At 35.3% G+C, this 21,410-nt stretch overlaps 1 protein-coding gene across 1 annotated transcript in view; it reads right to left on the bottom strand.

The window, feature by feature from the left end:
- Positions 1–16,404: 16,404 nt before the first annotated feature.
- LOC120631176 (monocarboxylate transporter 4-like) overlaps positions 16,405–21,410 on the bottom strand; it is a 97,016-nt gene continuing 92,010 nt past the window's right edge. The window contains exons 9-12 of the mRNA XM_039900638.1: positions 21,012–21,143; positions 20,067–20,241; positions 18,772–18,924; positions 16,405–17,719 (exon numbers count right to left, since the gene is read on the bottom strand). Of these exons, the coding sequence (XP_039756572.1) occupies positions 17,190–17,719; positions 18,772–18,924; positions 20,067–20,241; positions 21,012–21,143 (990 nt within the window). The 3' untranslated portion in view covers positions 16,405–17,189. The remainder of the gene's footprint in view (positions 17,720–18,771; positions 18,925–20,066; positions 20,242–21,011; positions 21,144–21,410) is intronic.

Here is a 21,410-nt window from a genome sequence, read left to right as displayed (position 1 = left end):
CTCTTAGTGTGTGTTTGTACGCCGCACGCGGCATCGTTCGATTTGCGGCGGCATCCTTTTCATAGAGCCGGCACGTGGCGAGGCGGCGCGGTAAAAAGCAAGGAAACGTACTATAAATGAAGGAGTTATTTTAATTCCAGTCATTTCCAATTGAGCTGTGCTTCGATTCTAACTTAATAATTGTTTTTACTAATTCTCGTTGTTTTCTAAAAACGTATCACGTGTACAATTTAATATGAGTGACGAAGATTCAAATTATTCTAGTCCGAGTAACGAGAGTTTGAGTCACAGATCTAAAAGACCCAAAAGCAAATTTGAGGAGTTTTTCGAAATAATTCATGCATCCCAAACTGCCTTGTGTAAATTGTGCCAACATAAAAAGATTGAAATAAAAATGAAAAACAGAAACACTTCAGGCTTAAGGAAACATCTAATGTCTTTCCACAAAAAGGAATCAGAAATATTTCTTCCTGTTAAACCAAAATTAAGTGGAGATATCACAAGCTTTTTAGTAACCGCTGGAAGAAGTGGACAGGTAAGAATATTTTTTTAACAGTTAAAAGAATTTTAACTCCGCGTAGCTATTCATGCGATACTTGCAAAAACGCCATTAACTTACGTAAGTATTTTTGAGTTAGTGGTGTTTTCATCTAGGGGTGCGACATATTAAGTATGTAATTATCGTCTTAAATATTTTTTATAAACACCCATATTTTCATTTAATCGGCCAGTAACAACTAAGTACTTTATTTTGGTAAATTACAGTACAGTGCAACCTTAATATAACAAATATCAATTTAACGATTTTCTCGATTTAACAACAACAAACCTCCTCCTCTTATACGCTCAAACCTAGTATGTTTTAAATAATAACACAAGATTTATTGTTTTGTTTCAGTCGGAAAACAGCAGTGACAACATCACGACAGCTACAGTTGATTGGGTGGTGAAAAAATATCTTCCCTTCTCATTTTTCGATGACGAAGCTACACAAGTATATTTTCGACGTATTTGCCCTAATATGGTGTTTCCTAAAAGGTCTACACTTAGAAGGAAAGTCAAAGAGCGATTTGAAGAGCTCCAATTGAATCTCAAGGAACGACTTCAACCATTATCATCTAAAATGTCGTTTACCATTGATGGGTGGACGTCAATTGCTGGTAGGAGTTACTACGGGGTTACTATTCATTATATAGACAACGAATGGAAGTATCGATCTGTAGTTCTTGATTTTATACCATCACGCGGTCGACATACTGGGGAAGATATTGCAACGATTTTCCATAAATGTTTATTGGAATATGGCATAATTGATAAAATACAAGGTATCACGGTCGACAACGCAACTGCAAATACCAAATTTATGTATGAACTGGGCAAACAGCTGCCGCCACACTTTGATTCAGACAATCAACATTTCCGGTGCTTTGCTCACATTTTAAACCTTGGTGTACAAGATTTATTAAAGACCTTAGCATTACACTGTGAGTCTGACACTAACGCGCAAGATCAGCAGTACGAAGACTATGCAGACGAAACTGAGGATGAGGAAGATGAAGAATCTGCACCAAATATTGCTGACTCGCGTACATCTGTAACAAAGTTACGCAGTATTTCCAGTAAAATAAAAAGAAGTGAGATAGTGAAGAAGAAGTTTCAGTCTGCTTGTGAAGCAGCTGGCGTGCCATCAAATCTAAATGCCATTCTTGACTGTCCAACGAGATGGAATTCCACACATGATATGATTGGATTTGGTTTAAAAGTGAGAGCGGGCATTGACATATTGTGCAGTTCTGTCACCGAATTGAATGATTTTCAAATCACAGCTAATGAATGGCAGGTACTCGAAAAATTACATAAATTTCTAATAAACTTTAAACTTTTAAGTACAAAACTTGGTGGAGACAAATATGTTACGTTACCGCTAGTCATTGTATCATTTAATCTCTTGCTAGATAAAATTGAATCCATGGTAAAACAGTTAGATGAGAAACCTAATCGATCTGAAGTGGATGAAAGGCTCATTCTAGCTTTCCAAGCAGCTCGAGACAAAATGCTTAAACATTACAAGAAGAGCAACTGGATTTATTGTACTTCTTTAATTTTAGACCCAAGGCATAAGGCTCAGACTTTTGACCTGACAATGTGGGGGAAGCAACTTAAAACAGAAAGTCTGCGCAAGTTCAATGAACTTTATGAAGAATATAAAAGTCTACACTCACTGAACAAATCTCTGGAATTACCAGAAAAAGACAATAAAGTATGTGATGAAGATGAAGACGTAATAGACTTTGATAAACTCTATGAATGTCCCTCGACGTCATCTGGATCTTGTCTTCAAGGCTTAGTGATAGACGAGTTGGAGGAGTACCTGAGAAAACCAAGAACTGCCAGCTCGGAAGACATTTTAGATTGGTGGAGGACGCATGAGACAGAGTATCCGATTTTATCGAAAATGGCCCGTGATTTTCTCTCAATACCTGCAACTTCAGTACCTGCTGAGAGGTTATTTTCTAAAGCATCATTAGTAATTAGAAAACATAGAAATAGGTTAAGTGATGAGTCAGCCAGATGGTTACTTTGTATTAATTCTTGGTCAAAAGAATTGATATAAAGTATCATAACCTAATGATAAAGCTGTTGATTTGTGTTGTATTTTATTTTTTATTCAAATAAATGATGAATCGTAAAACTCTTTTATTAAATTTCTTATAAGTTGAGGGTTCAATCTCTTTCTAGACAGATAAGTATTGTTCTTTAAAATACAGTCAAGTTATTGTAATTAATTTGTTTTTTTACATGTTTTAGCAAATGTAAGCTTATAAATCATAAATGTTTATTAAGAAACAGTTACTTCCATGGAAAACGACATATAGGTCAGTTGATTTTTCGAATTTCTTATCAAATCTTCAGTTATTTATTAATCTGCTTGATCTTTACTATGGCTATGTTAATTCAAGCTCACAATGTTCCAATTCTAATACGTTTTTCTAAGATTTAAAGTAAACTTTAATAAATAGTAATAGACTAATAGGTAATTGCAAGACTTGCAAGACTCTTGCTGCAAGACCAAGACCAAGACCAAGACTGGGAGCGCAAGACCAAAACCAAGACCAAGACCAGGTGTATTGGCGCAAGACCAAGACCAAGACTGGCTAAGTCTCGTCTTGTTCTTGCATTTGGGCAACACTATTGATAATGCGTTTTAATAACACTTTCAATGTATATTATACCTTTTTTCTACTGTTAGGGTCGTTTACTTTGCAAACGATAACATTTTTGTAAAGATTTTTATTTAGTTACGCCAAAGAAGTATAACTTATAAAGCATGTACATATTTTTTTATACGAGTCTGCAGAGAGGGAATATTATTTACCGTTACCTGTAGAACAATTTTAAGAAGTCTGCTGTCTAAGTTACTTACTGACCTAACCAGATTTGCAGAGTTTACGTACCAGATAACCCTCGGGCAATATCGGAGTCCGGTCAGCAGTCTATACCTACCATAATACAATCAAGTGATTGTGCAACTAAGATGCAAGCTGTGTAATCTTGAAACAGGGTTTCGATCCATTTTGGTCGGTACTACCTAATCTTCTATGGGGAAACTTGCTTCTGAACAGTCCGTGGCGGTTAGTTAATCCTATACCTACAACAGGTTAGTACCTACCCAATCGTATATATTAGACTTTATTATCTTTATCTACCTATCCTATATCTAATATAATAAATGCGGAAGTGTGTACCATGTATACTCAGCTCCACCACTGCGTGACTGCACTGAACATTACGAAATTTTACAGAAATCTAGATACCTTGCTTTCTGGAAACGGACATAGAATAGATGGATGGATTAAAGATGAACACTTTAGTGCACACAAATTCGTCAGAAACAACACAAATAAGATATAATAATTAATTTATACGAACATTAGTATGCAAAGGCAGTCTTATTGCTACAGAAATCTTTTCCAAACAGCCGCTGAGGAAAGTTATCTAAGATCATAACGGGTAGCGGTTAGGATACTTTTATCCTGATAAAATTAAAGGTTCCTGCATGATTAACTACTATAAATTAAACATAAATTATAAACTAATATAAAAAAAAATATGCAGCGATTTCGCGGCCAACAGCTAGTGATATTATACTGGCTACAGTTTAAGCCTTTATTACTTTATTGTTCGTTTGCTTTTAGGCATCTATGTTCACTCAATCATTTACCTATCATTTTTCATTCAGCATAAAAAATGGAAAACTAAACGCAACCATTAATGTTTTTTACGACTGATATAGTAAACCGCGCCCCTCTGACACTTTATGTAGGATTCTTCTTAAACACAAAACTATTTAAATTTTTACCAATGAATAGTAGACATAGGACAGATGAATTGGCGCTTGGAACGAGGAACCGCTTCGCTGACACTCGATATAAGATACTTCTTATTTCATTTTCACCAACAAATAGTGGACATTGGAGAGATGAATTAGGTCTCTATTGAACGAGGAAAAAAAAGTTGCTGTTTATATTACGACCGCGTTTGTGTCAGTTTTCCGTCGGAATCGTTTATTTTCTCAGTCTATAAAGTAATGTTGGTGTGTTACTTAGGCCTACCTACGTGCACGATGTAAACTTATACGATGCTAAATTTCGTCACGATCTGTTTTGAATGAGTTACTGTAAATCATATAAATCACAGGAGCTGTTGATGTTCAACGTTATAAAAATACAGTGTACAGCAGCTTATTAATTGTTCCTTCTAAAATTTCACTCAACACAGTAGGTAATTTAAACCACTCTCAATTTGCACAAGCTCTTTAAAAGCTGGTGTCACTGGAGCCTGTTAACATTTTTTTTTTATTTTTGCACTTCCCGGAGTGGAAACCATTGCGAACGACCTTTTTAAATTAAAAAGTTAGTTTTGTCCGCAATTAGAAATGCTGGGTGAATTTTAATATTTAATTTCTTATACCTACTTTGAATATAAATTACTACATTTCGTCAAAAGTTTTGTTATAAGAATCTAAATGAGCGACGAAAAAACTGGAATTAAGACTGTTTGCCAAGTTTCATGCTCATTAATTATTATCCTTAAGATTTTATGAAATGATATAGTTCTATAACCTATATAAGTTTGACGCAAAGTTTTTTATTGAACGGTATGGTACTTTCGTCTTCTAACCGGAACAGAATGTTTTAGTTCTATATAAGTGTTACGAAGTGATGGTAGCCTTGTAGTAAAAGCCTCGGTCTCCCTTGCGGGGGACGGAGTTCTATCCCCGGCACGTACCTCGAAGTCTTCGAAGTGAAGTTGCATGCGTAAATTTAAAACAAATAATTTATTATAATTTTTTTTTACGTTCTTTACAATTTCTTTACATAAATAAATACAACACTATTGAAAAATTTATAGAAAAAAACATCAACTTTTACACTTTTGAATGCCAAAGCAACCGGCGGTCAAGGCTCCAGAGTGTGGAACTTGCTTTGTTGTTATTTGACGGCCGATTGGCGCATTCAGTAGCGACCCTGCTTTCTGAGTCCAAGGCCGTGAGTTGGATTCCCACAACTGGAAAATGTTTGTGTGATGAAATGAGTTTTCAGTGTCTGAGTGTTTAAATATATATTATAAGTATATTATTAATAGTAGTAGTATTTATTTATATTATTATTCATTAAAATATTCATCAGTCATCTTAATACCTTTAACACAAGCTATGCTTACTTTGAGGTTGGATGGCGATTTTTGTATGGTCGTAGTATATTTATATTTATTATTATCAGAGCAGCTTTATTAAGTCTACACCACTTTCAAGTTTTACGCAGCATCGTACGATCGAACGATAAATCGTTTGATGGTACGTCTTTGTCATGATGGTAACTAGCCACGTTCGAAAACCAAACCAGAGAAAATTCAGAAATTCTAAAATCCAAGCTTGAATTTTAATTATTTTATAAAGAAGATATAAGGACGTTAATACATTTAATTCAATTTTCTGGCTCACCGATGGGGCAGGAGACTTAGCATACATAATAGAGAAATTCGGGAACGGAGTATGGATTTATGGAAATTTTGTCAAAGAAGCGGTGGAGTGACATGCCTTGCTTGATGGAAACAATTTGTATGGTAAGTAAGGGACAGGAAATGATACCACGCTTTTTTTACTAGAGAAGATTTTCAAAGCTTATAATAATTTTCCTTAATAACATTATAAACTCTTCGAGTTGAGAAATAGCTGCACTCCTTTCAGCCATTTGATAGTTTCTAAACTTCTACTACACCATCAAGAACGAGCGAGTGGCGCATGACGGCCGAGTGGCGCAGTGGGCAGCCACCCTGCTTTCTGAGTCCAAGGCCGTGGGTTCGATTCTCACAACTGGAATATGTTTGTCTGATGAACATGAATGTTTTTCAGTGTCTGGGTGTTTATCTGTATATTATACTTATTAATGTATATTATTCATAAAAATATTCAACTGTCGTCTTAGTACCCATAACACAAGCTACGCTTACTTTGGGACTAGATGGCGATGTGTGCATTGTCGTAGTACCTATATTTATTTAATAATTTAAGAAAATAACAAAAATGCTAATACAATGTAGCATGTGTTACAATGTAGCTAATACAAAACGTACAATTGGGCTCAGAGTCACTCAGTGGGCAATGTGTCTATGGGGTATCTCTACGTGACAAACTCAAAAATGAAGATACCGGTAAAAGAACCCGAGTTACCGATATAGCTCAATGAATCGACGTTTGGGGTCCAAAGGTGTTGGAGTTGCGACCCCGCACTGAATAGCGCCGTGTTGGCATACACCCACCAGGCGCACAGACAACATAAAGTCGAGTCGTGGAGAGTCTCTGCATACAAGCGGCGCCAACCGTAGTGAGTAGGAATCCCTAAAATACCTATGTCCAGCTGTGGACTTTCCTTTTATAGTAAATAGAAGGCTCATCATCATGGTCTATAAAAAGAGCAACACTTCACAGGGCATGCAAGGAGCATGCCTGCAACCAGTGGCGTGCATAGAAGGTATGCACAGGGTATGCAGATAATTTAAAATGAAGAAAGTCTCCAGTACAAGTTATATATACTTTAGGGAAGGCTTTTTATAACTCATACAATGCCTATCCTTAAGTATTTCATAACTCTTACTCGAGATTTTCTTCATTTTATATCAGTTAGTGGAAAATGTTTGTTTGATGAACATGAATGTTTTTTAGTTTCTGGGTGTTTATCCGTCTATTATAAGAATTTATGTGTAATGTGTTTTCATAAAAATATTCATCAGCTATTTAAGTACCCATAACACCAGCTACGCTTACTTTGAGGCTAGATGGCGGTGTGTATATTGTCGTAGTTGTAGGGGTCAGGGCAAGTGAAAACACAGGATTTCTTTATGTGACTTGGCTGGCGGAACGTGTGTAGCGGTTGGCGAAATTTAAAACGATGCGGCTGCTGTCGGGTGCGGTGAATGTCTCCAATTTGAATCGCCGCGGTTGTCAGAATGACGGTTTGTTACCCCCGCCACCTACGTTCCGTTTTTTGCACATTATTTATTTAAAAACCATAGACAAAATATAAAAAATTTTATTAGAGCAAAATATAAAAAAATCTGCATACCCTGTGCATACCCTCTATGCACGCCACTGCCTGCAACATATCGCCCTGTGAACATCAATTTAAAGCGCAGGTGTTAAGCCTCATGTCCATGTAATTACACCGGCAACCACGCCCTTCAGACCGGAACGCAGCTGCTGCTGCTTAGCGGAAGAAATAAGTATGGCGATAGTACTTCCTCAGACGAGCTTTGGCACAAAAAGTTCTACTACTACTAAAACAACTACTACGGACTAGCTATGGTTGTGATGTGTATAAACTACCAATTGACATCTTGGAGATGTCTCATAAAAAGTTCAAAGTTTTATTAAACGCAAGCTTGTAGAAAAGCCCTATTATAGTATAAAGGACTACGTAAAAAAGCTTGGGTGTAAATTATTGCTCTAACCAGGTTGCTCTTCTAATAATTTAAAATTACATTGTGAGATGGCGATAACAAAAAAAAAAAAAAAACACCCGGCTAAGTTTGTTGTGGGCTTCTTCTTAGACCGGGACGCGTTTGGAACTCTCGTAGCTTTAGTTTTAAGTTTACGAATGTGGTTATCGCCATCATCTCACTACCGTGTAATTCTTATGTACGCATCAAAAGTGCCACCTGTCGGCCTACTTGAATAAAGATATTTTTGACTTTGACTTTGCGTAGTCCTTTATACTATAATAGGACTTTTCTATAAGCTTACGTTTAATACAAACTTTGAACTTATTAAGAGACATCTCCAAGATGTCAATTGGTAGTTTATTGTAGAATTGTATGCAATTTCCTTTAAACGAATTATGAATTTTATGTAACCTAGTATATTGCACTGTAAGTTTATTCTTACTTCTAATGTTTAAATTATTGCAGTCACATTTTTTCTTAAATTTAGAAATGTTTTTATGGACGTACATTAAATTTTCAAATATGTACTGACTATACACTGTCATTATTTTAAAATCTTTAAATTTATCTCTCAATGACTCTCTCGGACCCATTTTGTAGATAGAACGAACAGCCCTCTTCTGCAGCACGAAAATAGTGCTAATATCAGCAGCATTACCCCAAAGTAAAATTCCATATGACATAATGCTGTGAAAGTAACTAAAATATACCAGTCTAGCAGTTTCTACGTCGGTCATATGGCGTATCTTCTTTACCGCATAGGCAGCAGAACTAAGCCTGTTCGATAAATTATTTACATGAGGGCCCCATTGAAGTTTAGAATCTAACGTTATTCCTAGAAAAACTGTCGTATCCTCCAGTTTCAGTTCCTCATTATTAAGTAGTACAGTGGTTTTCACGTGTTTAACATTAGGTAAAGTGAATTTTATACACTTGGTTTTTTTTCCGTTAAGAACCAAATTATTAGCTTCAAACCACTGTACCACTTTAGCGAGAGAGTTGTTTACGTCGTCAAAAGCTAGTTCACGTCGATTTATTTTAAAAGTCAGTGATGTATCATCGGCAAACAGAACTATCCCGTGTTTATCCTTGGCAAGGTAAGGAAGGTCATTAATGTAAATAAGGAACAGAAATGGTCCTAATATAGACCCCTGTGGGACACCTATTTTCATAACTGATCCATTAGACCGTTTTCCATTCACGTCGACTTTCTGAATTCTATCGCGTAGATAGTTACTCATTAAGTCTAGAGCTACACCCTGAATTCCATAGTGGTGTAGTTTCCTAACTAACGTTTCGTGTTGAACACAATCAAACGCCTTAGATAAGTCACAGAACACACCAAGTGCATCACGTGACTCCTCCCAGGCTTCAAATATGTTTTGTATTAGCTCAACACCTGCGTCGATTGTTGAGCGACCCCGTGTGAAACCAAATTGCTTAATATGAAGTAAATTGTACTTATGAAAATGGTAAAGTAATTGATTTAAAATGAGTTTTTCAAAGATTTTACTGAAAGTGGGTAGTACGGATACTGGTCTAAAGTTAGTGGGGTCAGAAGTACTACCCGATTTAAACAATGGAACTATTTTACTAAGTTTCATTAAGTCAGGAAACACACCACAATCTATACAATTATTAAATATTAAGGCTAAATCGGGTGCAACAATATCAATTAATGATTTGACAACGTTTACGGAAATGCCCCACAGATCATTTGTTTTTTTATTAATTAATAATTTAAAGGCTTTAATAACGTCAGAGCCACTAACATGCGTGAATTTAAAATAATGGTTACACTCAGGCACATTTTCCTTTAATAGAGAGAGAGCCATATCTGGTGAAGAGTTTAATGATTCTGTTGTGGAGACGGGAATGTTGGTAAAGAAGGTTTCAAAAGCAGTAGCCACCTCGAAATCTGTTGTTAAGGCTTTATTATCTACATTAAGTTTAAAATTAATATTTGGTGGTGTTACTCTTCCCGTCTCCTCATTAATTATGTTCCAAGTAGTTTTGATTGCATTGCTGCTATTTTTAATTTTATTTTTGATGTATCGCGTCTTTTCTAAGTGGCAAGCGCGTTTAAAATTCTTGGAAAACAATTTAACATAATCCCCAAACTTATCACCAGTGTTAAATTGACGTTCAGCATACAATTCGTACAGCTTTTGCCTATTTTTATGAAGTTCAACTGTCGCCCACTCACTAAAATTTAATGTATCAGTAATCACAACCGACTTACTAGTAAATATCGAATGAAATAGTCTATTAAAGGTATTGAAAAAGGAGCTGTACATTGCATTTGGAGTCGCCCCTGAGGGTAGGAATGGGAGGTCATTTACTAGGCTATATCTCATTTTCTCTATGCGGTTGGATGTTACAGGAACAAAGGTTATTTTACGTTTAGAAACATTTTTCTTCACATTTTCAAATTGAATAATTTGACCACAATGATCAGAGTCTAATTTACTAATAATATTTTTGCTTATAGGAATTATATTTGTAAAGATGTTATCCAAACAGGTGGCGCTAGTAGCAGTTATTATTGTGGGCTCCATGAACATATTTGATAGATTGTAAGTTTTAAATAAATTCAATAACTTGATACTTAAAGAGTTATTTTCTAAAATGTTTACATTAAAATCTCCGCATATTATTAACTTTTTATTACACTTTGATATTTTAAATAACACTTCATCCATTACCTTTTCAAAAAGTTCAAAGTTTGACAAGGGTGGCCTATAAACAGTAACAATTATAAATTGCTCTAGTTAGAGTCTAGCTAGAGTTGAACGGACAATAGTGTCCGTTCAACAGAAAGGCTAACAATATCGTTTCTGTTTTTAAATTTTAAATTTTTATTTAATTAAATTAAAGAGCCTCCATGAATCGCTGTAACCCTGGTGAACGAACTACCAACCTGGTGGTTACCAAAATTAAACAAATATTCATGGGTCTTCAACCAGTGCTCAGTTATACATAAAATGCTAATGTTAAAATCATTTAAAAATAATTCAATCTCTAAGTCTTTTCCTCTAATACATTGAATATTTTGGTGAACCAAGTTGATATAATTAGAATTAGATTTTTTATTATATTTTTGGTTTAATAGTACATTGTGCGACCCCTTACTATAATTTTTTTCATATATGCCTGAGGGAGACTCAGTTGTCTGCTTTTCTAAGCAAGAGAAAGCCTCTGTTGTCTCCTTAACTAGTTTAAACTAAAATGACTTGGAATAATTTCCAAGGTTTTCATGTGAAAACTATTACACTGCTCAATAAAAGCAGCTGGTTTAGCCAAGTTCTTGGCTGTTATGGTAAAAAAATACGATAGCGAAACAGCTATCTGTTGTTTAAAATAGTGTGATAGGTAATATCTATCTCGGTACAAATTATAAGTAGGATTAGCACATTTGCTAAAGTCTATAACATGAAATTTCTTATTATATGTACATAAATTGTACAAAGTCATATTTAAATTATACCTAATAGTATTTTCTTGGTGTGGCAAGTTATGAAAATAAGGAAATGTGTATAATACAATACTATTTACATTTAATGTATTTAAAGAATCAATAAGTTTAATCAGCTCAGGTTTGTTAACATTCCCTCTATTTCCCATTATGATAATTAAATTAGTTTTACAGTCAAACATATTCCTATTTCTACAAATTGCAGCTACAATAGCTTTTAAATTTGAGTTGGGTAAACAGTAGTTCAAAACTGTGTGTCCATTCAACTGAGAGTTAAGATATAAGCCCATGTTACATCCAATTTCATCGCTGTACATAATTGTTTTTATTGAACTGCTACTATGAGCATTTGCTTCAATAAAGGAATTATTATTAATATTTATGTTTTGTGATTTTGAGTTACTTAACCTGACACACACCTTTCTCACATTAGAGGGTGATGACACTGATGACACAAACTGGGGATGACTGCCTATACTATCAAAACTATGGGTAGATAGTGAAGTTAATTTACCACTGGGTTGTTCTGTCTTATGCCATTCATCTGAAGTCTGTGTGTACTCAGATATCATTTGCCTTTGATACATATCAAACTTTACTGCCAGTGTACGTAAAGAAGTCTGTAATCTGGCTATTTGTGCTTCTAGGATTTGTGTGTCAGATTCATAACTTAATCTATTACTTTCTAACTGTGAACTATACATTTTAATTTCATTCAATAATTCTAAACGTTCTTTCTTTGGTTTCAGAGATTTAACAGAATTTTTATGTACTTTTAACAGTTTCTGTGTTTTTTTAATATATCGGTTAACTTTGATATACTTTTTTAGTTTCCTACTGCTGCAGGGATTGACTACTGTATCTGATTTGACTATCAATAAATTAGAGAAGTTGGTATTAGCAGTAGACATGTCAGCAGCAGCAGTAACCAACTGTGGGGCCCTATCAACTAATTCTTCATATAGGCTTTGAGTGTGTATTGCTGTTGTGTTATGGGCTGCATCTTCCAGTTCGGTGATCTGGTGGTGGGCATCACTTAGCTCCCGCTGCAGGGTAGTAATCTGGCTCAGAGCCTCCTCATACTCAGCACGGCACTCATCAAACCTATTTACTAATAACTGAAGTCTATCCCGCTCTTCTACAATGTCTACATACTTTATGTGCAAATCCGATAGTTCTAATTTTAGTCTATTATTATTCCCAAGGACTTCTAATAATTCCTTTTCGTTTTCGTCTCTTTCATTATTCAATTGGGTGCATAGCTCCTTGCTTGCCTTTAATTCTTTCAGGGCCAATTGTAATTTGGATTGCTCCTGGCGCGCTAAGGCTCTGCGGGTCATCATTTTGTAATTAATTAATTAATGAAACAAGGAGTAATCACCCAAAGAATGCGAAACTACATAAAGAAACTACATAATAAACATAATTAAATTTGGATAACTAATTAACTCATTATCGGGCTACCAAGTTTCACTCAACATTAAAATTTGAGATTTTTGTACAATTGAATCAATTAAATCACCGGACTGAGCCCGCAGGCTTTGACATTTAAAAGTCTACACTGTCAAACCTTAAAGCTAACTTCAGGGTGTAAGTTTTTTGGTGTCGGTGTGCGCGCGCATCCTAAAAATTAACTCTCATAATTTTTCCCCAACGCGCCAAAAGAAGTATAACTTCAAAAATAATTAAATGAAATCTGCATTTAAAACTACCCCTTAATCGATTAATACCACGTGCTTTGCTGTTAAACAGACTAAACAGTGGTAACTATTTAATATTTCATTAATATTTTGACGACCTCCTTGGCGCAGCGTTTAGCGCTTTGGTTTTAAGTTGGAGATCCCGGGGACCAAGCAGATGCAATTTGGGAATTTGATATTTCCAAATTTTCTCTACCCTGGTCGGGTGGGAGGCTCCGGCCGTGACTAGTTACCACACTGCCGACAAAGACGTGCCGCTGTGCCGCTACGATGTTTGGTAGAAACCTAATAGAGCCTAGAGGTATGGGTTAAATATAACTGCCATACTTCCTTACAGGTTAGCCCGCTACCATCTTAGACTGCATCACCAGGATAATTTGCAGTCCAGAACAAATTTTTATTTTAAATAGAAAAAAAACTATTTAATAAGTTTCACCACATATCAACGTAAACGACAGAAAAAAAACAATCCCTTCGTTAATTATTTAGAGATGAAGCCGACGTTGCCTGATAGTTAGATTGAATAAGATAAAAAGATACATTTCACTAACTCTCAGGGCGTACTGCCCGTTAGCTGTGTGATAATATCTTTCTTGAAGTTGGGTTCGGACCAAAATACTGCGGATGTCAAAAATTACTTTGCAATTTAAGATTTCGGCAGATCAACGGTGAAATTTGAACCTTATCCAGACGTAAAAAGGCCCAGTTGAGTTGGAAATAATAGCTGTGGTCGCAGCCTAGCTCTTAGTTTTATGGCCGGAATTTCCTCGCTACTTCCTTGTTCCTTCGTGGAACCAGAGCATATGTCCTACTAAATCTATGTAGAGCACATAAACAGTGACATTTCGGTTCCTGTACTATCCCGTTAAACGTGCCCATGAATATTGCCTTAGAAAAATACACAGCCCCTTTCCTTTATATAAGAGTCAACTAAACTAAACTCGTAATCCATACTAATATTATTAATGCGTAACGTAAATTTTTTGTTTGTTTGTTTTTCCTTACTTTACGCCGTTATTAAGCAACCAATCGAGAATCGAGAATCTAGAGTATTGGCCTAGAATTAGTTTAAAGTACAGAGAGCACGGAGGCTGTTTTTATCCCAGGAAAACAAACGGTTCAACGGGTCGGCAAAGGCTAGTTTGCTATATAAATTTATTTATTTCACATCTTGTTAGTACGGCAGGGGCACTTAAACGAACTAGATAGAACTACATAATTTATGGATAACTGTAATACGAAAGAATGACAGATGACATTAAACATTATAAAAGACATTATATTAATATAGTGTACTATAGTGATACTCTGCGAACATTGAAGCAAAGGTCACGGAACAATGCTGTCCACCCGACATGGAATAAATCCCATTGAGCATTGCTGTCCGCATGATTTGCTTTAGCCTACTACTACTACTAGCTGTTGCCGGTGAATCCGTTTGCGTTTGTTTCTTTTTTTTTAAATCAAGATTAATAACGTATTTATTTTGATATGGATAAATATCATGTTAACCCCTACGCAAATAATGCATTATTTCAGAAAAGATTTCATTTCCTACATTCAAAAAGGCCATATTGAGTAACCTTAAATAATAGATATATGCCGTCACAGATTTATTTTAGGATTTGAAAGGGGATGAATTCCATCATACACGATTTTTACGTAACTTTAATCCTTTACGCCGGGAACGCAACGGAAGCTTTAAAAATGAATTATTTTCCTGTTTTTGCAACATTTTTATTAGATACTCCGCTCCTATTGGTTGTAGCATGATGTTATATACTTCGCATAAGGCTTTTCTTAATAAATGAACTATCGGACACAATAAGATTTTTCAGTTCGGTTTGACGCACTAGTCTCAGACTAGTCTATTAAACTATTAAATTATTATTTTTTTCTTTTTTTGTATAATAATTGCTTGCTAGGTACTTATTCCTAAGCAATTGTGGTTAATGTTATCGTATTATATGTATAACCAAGTTGTGGAAACTTCATTGGTTTCTGTGATACAAAAATACGGCATTACTTTTATGTGTTTGTTTCCCTTGAAAAGCTAATAAATAAATAAATATATAAACCAAACAAACAAACAAACTCTTGAGCTTCATAATATTAGTGTAGATTATTATTCGGTTTCAGCGGTTCTCTGAGAATTCGTCCGTTGACGATAAGATTTTTTTCCCACAGAATCATTTATCCACTATACTACACAATAATATACCTAAAATATAATTATTATATAACGACCCAATGATAACGAAAAAAACATCAGACTGTTTAGAGATTTGCAAGTTTAATCAACAAATTTTTCAACTGTATTAAATTTACATAGTTCCCGGCAAAGTCTGTAGAAGGCGTTTTCTTTTACGCCAATAGTGTGAAAGCAAACCCGATTTGAATTTTTTTCTTTGAGGTATTTTCCCTATTTTAATGTGTTCCCACATTTTCAGGTTCTAGGTTTATTTTAATAAACAGGGGTAAGTCTGTGAGGCAGAGTTAGTTAATATTTATATCACTCTTTACAAAGTCATCAGGTTTCTAAAAATTAGTTAAATAATACACAAACGTGATCTTACTCATTTTATTTCTTCAATTCATTAACTGGCATTCAGCACAAAAACAACGAACATTTGTAACGTGAAAAACGTCTCGTTATCTAATTATATAAATGAAATATATTTCGTAACAATAACAAAATCAAAAACATCAAACAAGTAATAAATTTACTTTATTCCTATTGATTGTACTTTAAGTAACCATTTTTATGTATTTATTAAAAGGTTGATTTATTTCCTCTTGTCTTATCCTATTAAGAAAGATGGTTAATTAAAGAGTTTTTCTTATTTTTTTAAGAAGTTGAACAGGATATAGGTACACAAAGGATTTATTTTAATTAGAATTTTATATAATATCAAATTTTTTAACTACGTTTTCGGAGGTCCCACATTTATTTGACGAATAGGAAAAATGGTCTAATAGTCATTTACGAAACTCTATTTTAATATCATTTCTTTTAACAAACATACTTTAGTATTTTTAATATTTTATACATACATATAATTTTTGTGTTTATACCGGAAAGGAATGGACTGAAATAAATTTTAATTTTTATTATTATTATTAAATAATATAAAATTAGTTTTTTTTACCAATAAATGAACCAATGTTGTTTTTTTAAAAAAAAACACGATAAGTATATAATTTTTTTCAGAATATTTGAAGTAGGTACTTAACATAATATATTACCGTCGGTATCGACAAATAACCAAATGCAATATTATGTGCCAGTCATACACTTATACACTTTTTCCAATAAACGCGATTAGCTATACTATGATTTATCTTTTTCTGTCATTAATAATTGTACATTTGAAAGAAGAAGATAAAACATTGCATCCTTCGCAACGTTTATTATAGAGGGGGATTTACTATACTAGAATTAAGGTTTAAGGTTATCACTCATTAAAACATCACCGCTTCACCAAAGCAAACAACGTTTGAATCAAGTTAGGGTTTTAAATCGGGGGCTATTTTTTCTACAGACGTGTTTTGACGGCTCGCTCCAAGCGCGCGTGCTGCTACTATACACTACTACTTCAGAACGTTCGCTACAAGGGAGCATCTCGTTTCCGCGACAACGCGTAACCTGCGCGCTGTCAGGCGGGTTCTCACAGCCTCCATGCAAATCGAAGATCGAATCGAATCAAATTAGATGTAGCCCTGGGGGCAGCAAGCCGATATCTTGCTTGGGGCTAGTGAAGGGATGTATTCGAAGCAGGCAGTTGCGGTTACAGAGCGGTGAAGTTGTGATGAGTGATGATCTTTATGGTGCCAGTAGTTATTGCTTCACCAATTAATCTATCACATTGACTTAAATACAAATAACCTCTACGAATAAGAATATTTACATTAATTATTTTACAAAATTGTACTCATTAAGTACAAAATTCACTGATAACTTTTAAGAGCATCATTCAAAAGTCATTTTATTTTGGTAAAAAGATGAATTGGAATTACACGGATGTCGTAATTTGCTCTATGAGGTGATGTTCACGGCGATGGCACGGAGCTTTGCAGGAAGCTGAGCGAGTGAAGGTGCCCTGCCGCGCTAAACCTTCTGGAACACTCCGCGAAGGTCTCAGCAGTGCGGCACGGCGGCAACACTCAGGGTAATGAGCGGCTGAGCAACAGCTGCGGTCTAAGGGAGCCGCATATGAGAGCGACTTGGGTAACCGCGCGCTACACCTGGGGCCAGGCCAAGCGCAGTAGGCAGTTGCCCCACCCGCACTGCACGCACACCAGGCCGGCTCACAACGCGGTGGTGGTGTCACACACAGGCAAGCTTCCGATATGGTCGGTGCGGGTATCGGTGGCGGCGGTTCAGGGTCCCGTTTCGAAAATCCCACAAAGAACAACATTAACGCACCGGCTAAAGTGGCAGCTGTTGAGAAATAGAAGCCTGCTCTAGGCGCTTGTTGATTAATGTAACCTGTCATGGGCACACCGACCATTACAGGTATGGCCTCGGCTCCTTGCACGAAACCTGTTGAAACATAATTTATTGTAACACTATACTGGTTACCCAACATCTCTTTCCCGATTTTCCTCTACGAGGTATTCTATCTGACTGTAAACATATTATAGGACTGTTATAAAATCTTCCAATCACCATTTTCCCTCTTCAGAGGTGAACATTATAAAAACTTTTAGTATAAAAAATGCAGAGACTCTAAAACGAACCTACGATAAGATTTTTTACACAATCTTCCAACCTCGGCTTTTTTAAATTAAATGATGTATGCTTTTGTATCTATACATTTTGGTATACATGTATTTATTAGAACACTCTTGGCACCATGCCGTTCTCGTCCTGTCTACAAAGGTTGCCTGTAAGAGATTGCTTGCAGCAATAAGGGCGTTGTGCATGTCTACATTGTGTTTAATGTAAATTATTACCGTTTCTTTTACTTTATGTTATGCGTGCAATAAAGTGCTTCTTCTTCTTTTCCACTGCTCCTGAGCGGATTTTCGGAATAGAACGAAATCTATGTAACTCCCTGTACAATCATGTTTGTAAAAGTAATTTCAAAATCAATTCAGCAGCCCCAAAGATTCCCAGACATACCATAAATTTTATTTTGGAAATACGCAGTAAGCGCGAAAGGGAAACGTAGTGCTACGAAATCAAGTCAATGAGTTTTTTGGAAGAAAACTGTTATAATTTATATATTCTTTAAAAAGCGGTGGCAGGATTTCAGTTTCCCTTTTTGAGGTGACCGAGTTTAATCCCCAGCACGCATCTTTATCTTTTTGATATTATGTGGGTGTTTTATTAAAACAATTGAATATAACTTGCATTAACGGTGAAGGTAAACATCTCGAGATTACCACGCATGTGTCCTAATGATATTTTCCCCGAGAGTTCCTTATACTCAAAGGCGTGTAAAGTAAACCGGTCCGCACTTGTCCAGTGGTGGACTACGGCCTAAACCCTTCTCATTCTGAGAGGAGACTCGTGCATTTAATGGGCAAGTGATGCGTTTATAATGATGACGGTGCTATATTCTTTTGTATAACCTACAAAATACCACTTACTCCAAACTTTTGTGAAATGTCTCCCACGAACTCGTTCCATCGTCAACATTTTCATTGAGTACAAGAATCCTCCCAAGCATAAGCCGTACATCCAAGCAAAAAGCACGTAACCATGATAGCCTTCGACGCTGCTAAGGGCGAGCATGGAAATTCCTGTTAACACAAACATTGCGTTTAAGCTTTAAAATACAAACTCATATGTAACAACGCCATAGAATAAAAATGAAATGAAAAATGTACGCAATAAAAACGTCATTTGAGGAATGTCATAGACTGTTAACACTGCCCAAGAGTCTTAGGCTGTGATTTTTAAAGAGTGCTTAGCTTTCCCTCACATTTACAAGCTGTTTGTTTCCGACATAAATATGACTTGTTTTAACACTAACTGTGCAGAGTAGAGATTTTTAGATAGTTTAGTAGTTTAGATTTCCGTTTTACACTTTTATGTTACTGTAATAATTCAGTTATTGTTTATGAGAATAATTTTTTAGAAGGTACAAAGGTAAAATTGATTTTCTATCAGTTTTTGCCGTATTGTGCACACCCAAAAAGTGGGCAAAAATAAAGTAGTTAAACAAAACACACTATAAATACACAAATAAAAATACTTGTATACTCGTAAATACATTAACATATTGCTTAAATCCTGGAAATGGGCAAAAGGTTCGTTTTATCTAGATATAGGATGGTTTCTATCCCGTGAAAAAACGGTTCTTCGGAGATTTATAACAATAATATACAATAAGCAAATTGTCGCAGGTAACAGCGGCTAAATAAATTTTAAAAAAAACATACTAGGTATAATGTTAATATTTGAATACGTTTTCTGACTTATAGTCGCCAGTAGGTAGTAACATATTAAATCAATGTATGCCGCAAATTCTGGCGAAAAGCGTTCCGTAATCGGATTGCGGTTTCTGTGAATTGTGTTTTGGAAAATCAAAGATATGGGTATTACGAGTTATTTAGGGTATGAAAAAACTTATGAAATTAAGGATACGACCTAGTTGGGCTATTAGTAAACTTTAAAACGATCTTCCAAAAATTGGGGGCACACAGATATATCAAAATACAGTTGTCACCACCACTCCTTTTATCGCGGGTGTCATACGAATCGACTTAAGGAATATAACAGTGCTACTGATACCATCCAATGCGATCACCAACCCGTCTGCAGCGTAGTGATTTTGGGCAATCCCTTCCGCTCAGAGAGGTCTTTGGTCCAGTAATTGATTGTTATAGGCTACGGATTGATAAAAACAATTATAAAAATTATATATATGACATATCCTTACCTATACCTAGCATAGCTGTTTGGCATAAATACTGCTTGGATACAAGGCATTGTGCGGACGGTCGAACTAGCACGAGCCCAAAGCCGGCGCAACCGAGCACAGCAGCAAATCCAAGGAATGTTTGTAACAAAACTAAAGCACTCTCTTCCAATCCTTCCTGGAAACCTTGCAAGGCCTGTAAATAATTTGATATCATTGCGCAATTTCTAAGTGATAAAATAAATAATGTCCAATAAAAATAGATCGTTATATGTTATGTTATATTGTAGACAGAATAATATTTCTTAAGTCGAACGAATTCAAAGTCATAATTGCTTTCTTAATTCAAATATACCATTTGTCATACAGACGGGACTTCTGTACTGCACTTCACAAATGCACAAACACACTGACAAAAAGTTCAAAATTTGTGTTAAATGTAAGCTTATAGAAAAGTCCTATTATATAATGAAGGACAACGTTAACGATAAAAATGCTAGGGTGTAAATTATTGGTCTAACCAGGTTGCTTCTTTAATAGCTTTAAGTGACAATTAGAGATGGTGATAACAAAAAAAAACAACTGGCTAAGTTTGTTGTGGGCTTCTTCTTAGACTAGGGCGCGTTTGGAAACCTCGTAGCTTTAGTTTTAAGTTGACGAATTTAGTTATCGCCACTCTCAACAACTCAACAACTCACTTCTATGCTATATTTTACATGTAATGTACGCATCAAAAGTGCCATATATGTGCCTATTTAAATAAAGAAATATTTGACTTTGACTTCGACTAATTTTAATTCCTACCAAATATACGTTGCATTACGTTGGAAAAGTTATCTAGTGTTATATTATGTTGCTCTATAACTGACATCACGTTTCAAATGTCAGCGTGAGCGTGACAAAACGCTGCATTATTATACCTTCGTTAACCGACGTGTATTTTTAAAGCTGCGATCTGTCACTCACCAGAAAAAATACAGGAGTATAAAGTCCGAATGCCGCTAGGCCAGCGGCTAGCAACAATACTTTCGCTGACCGCGAGTTTAGTGGAGTTAAATCAATAAACGAGGAAGATTTCAGGTTTTTCTTTTCTTTTACCTGGAATAAACATGAAGCTTTTAATAATCTGCAAAACTTAAGAATTCTAAACCACATACGACAAAACTACGTGTCCTATTTTGCAAACGAAACGCTTTATGGTGAGATTCATTTGACCTGTACACTACACAAGTCATCTTTATTCTTTTTGAAGTAATTGTGAATTTGTAAATCAATGCTTCATAATATACATTAAATTATATATTTTTACTGGCTTTTTAATTTAACTTTACTTGCTATGAGCGTAAATATGTATTTAAAATCAAA

This window comes from Pararge aegeria, chromosome 17 (genome assembly GCF_905163445.1).
Source record: "Pararge aegeria chromosome 17, ilParAegt1.1, whole genome shotgun sequence".
NCBI classification, from domain to species: Eukaryota; Metazoa; Arthropoda; class Insecta; order Lepidoptera; family Nymphalidae; genus Pararge; species Pararge aegeria.
The sequence above is the reverse complement of the archived record's forward strand: the minus strand, read 5'-3'. Positions and strand labels throughout refer to the sequence as shown.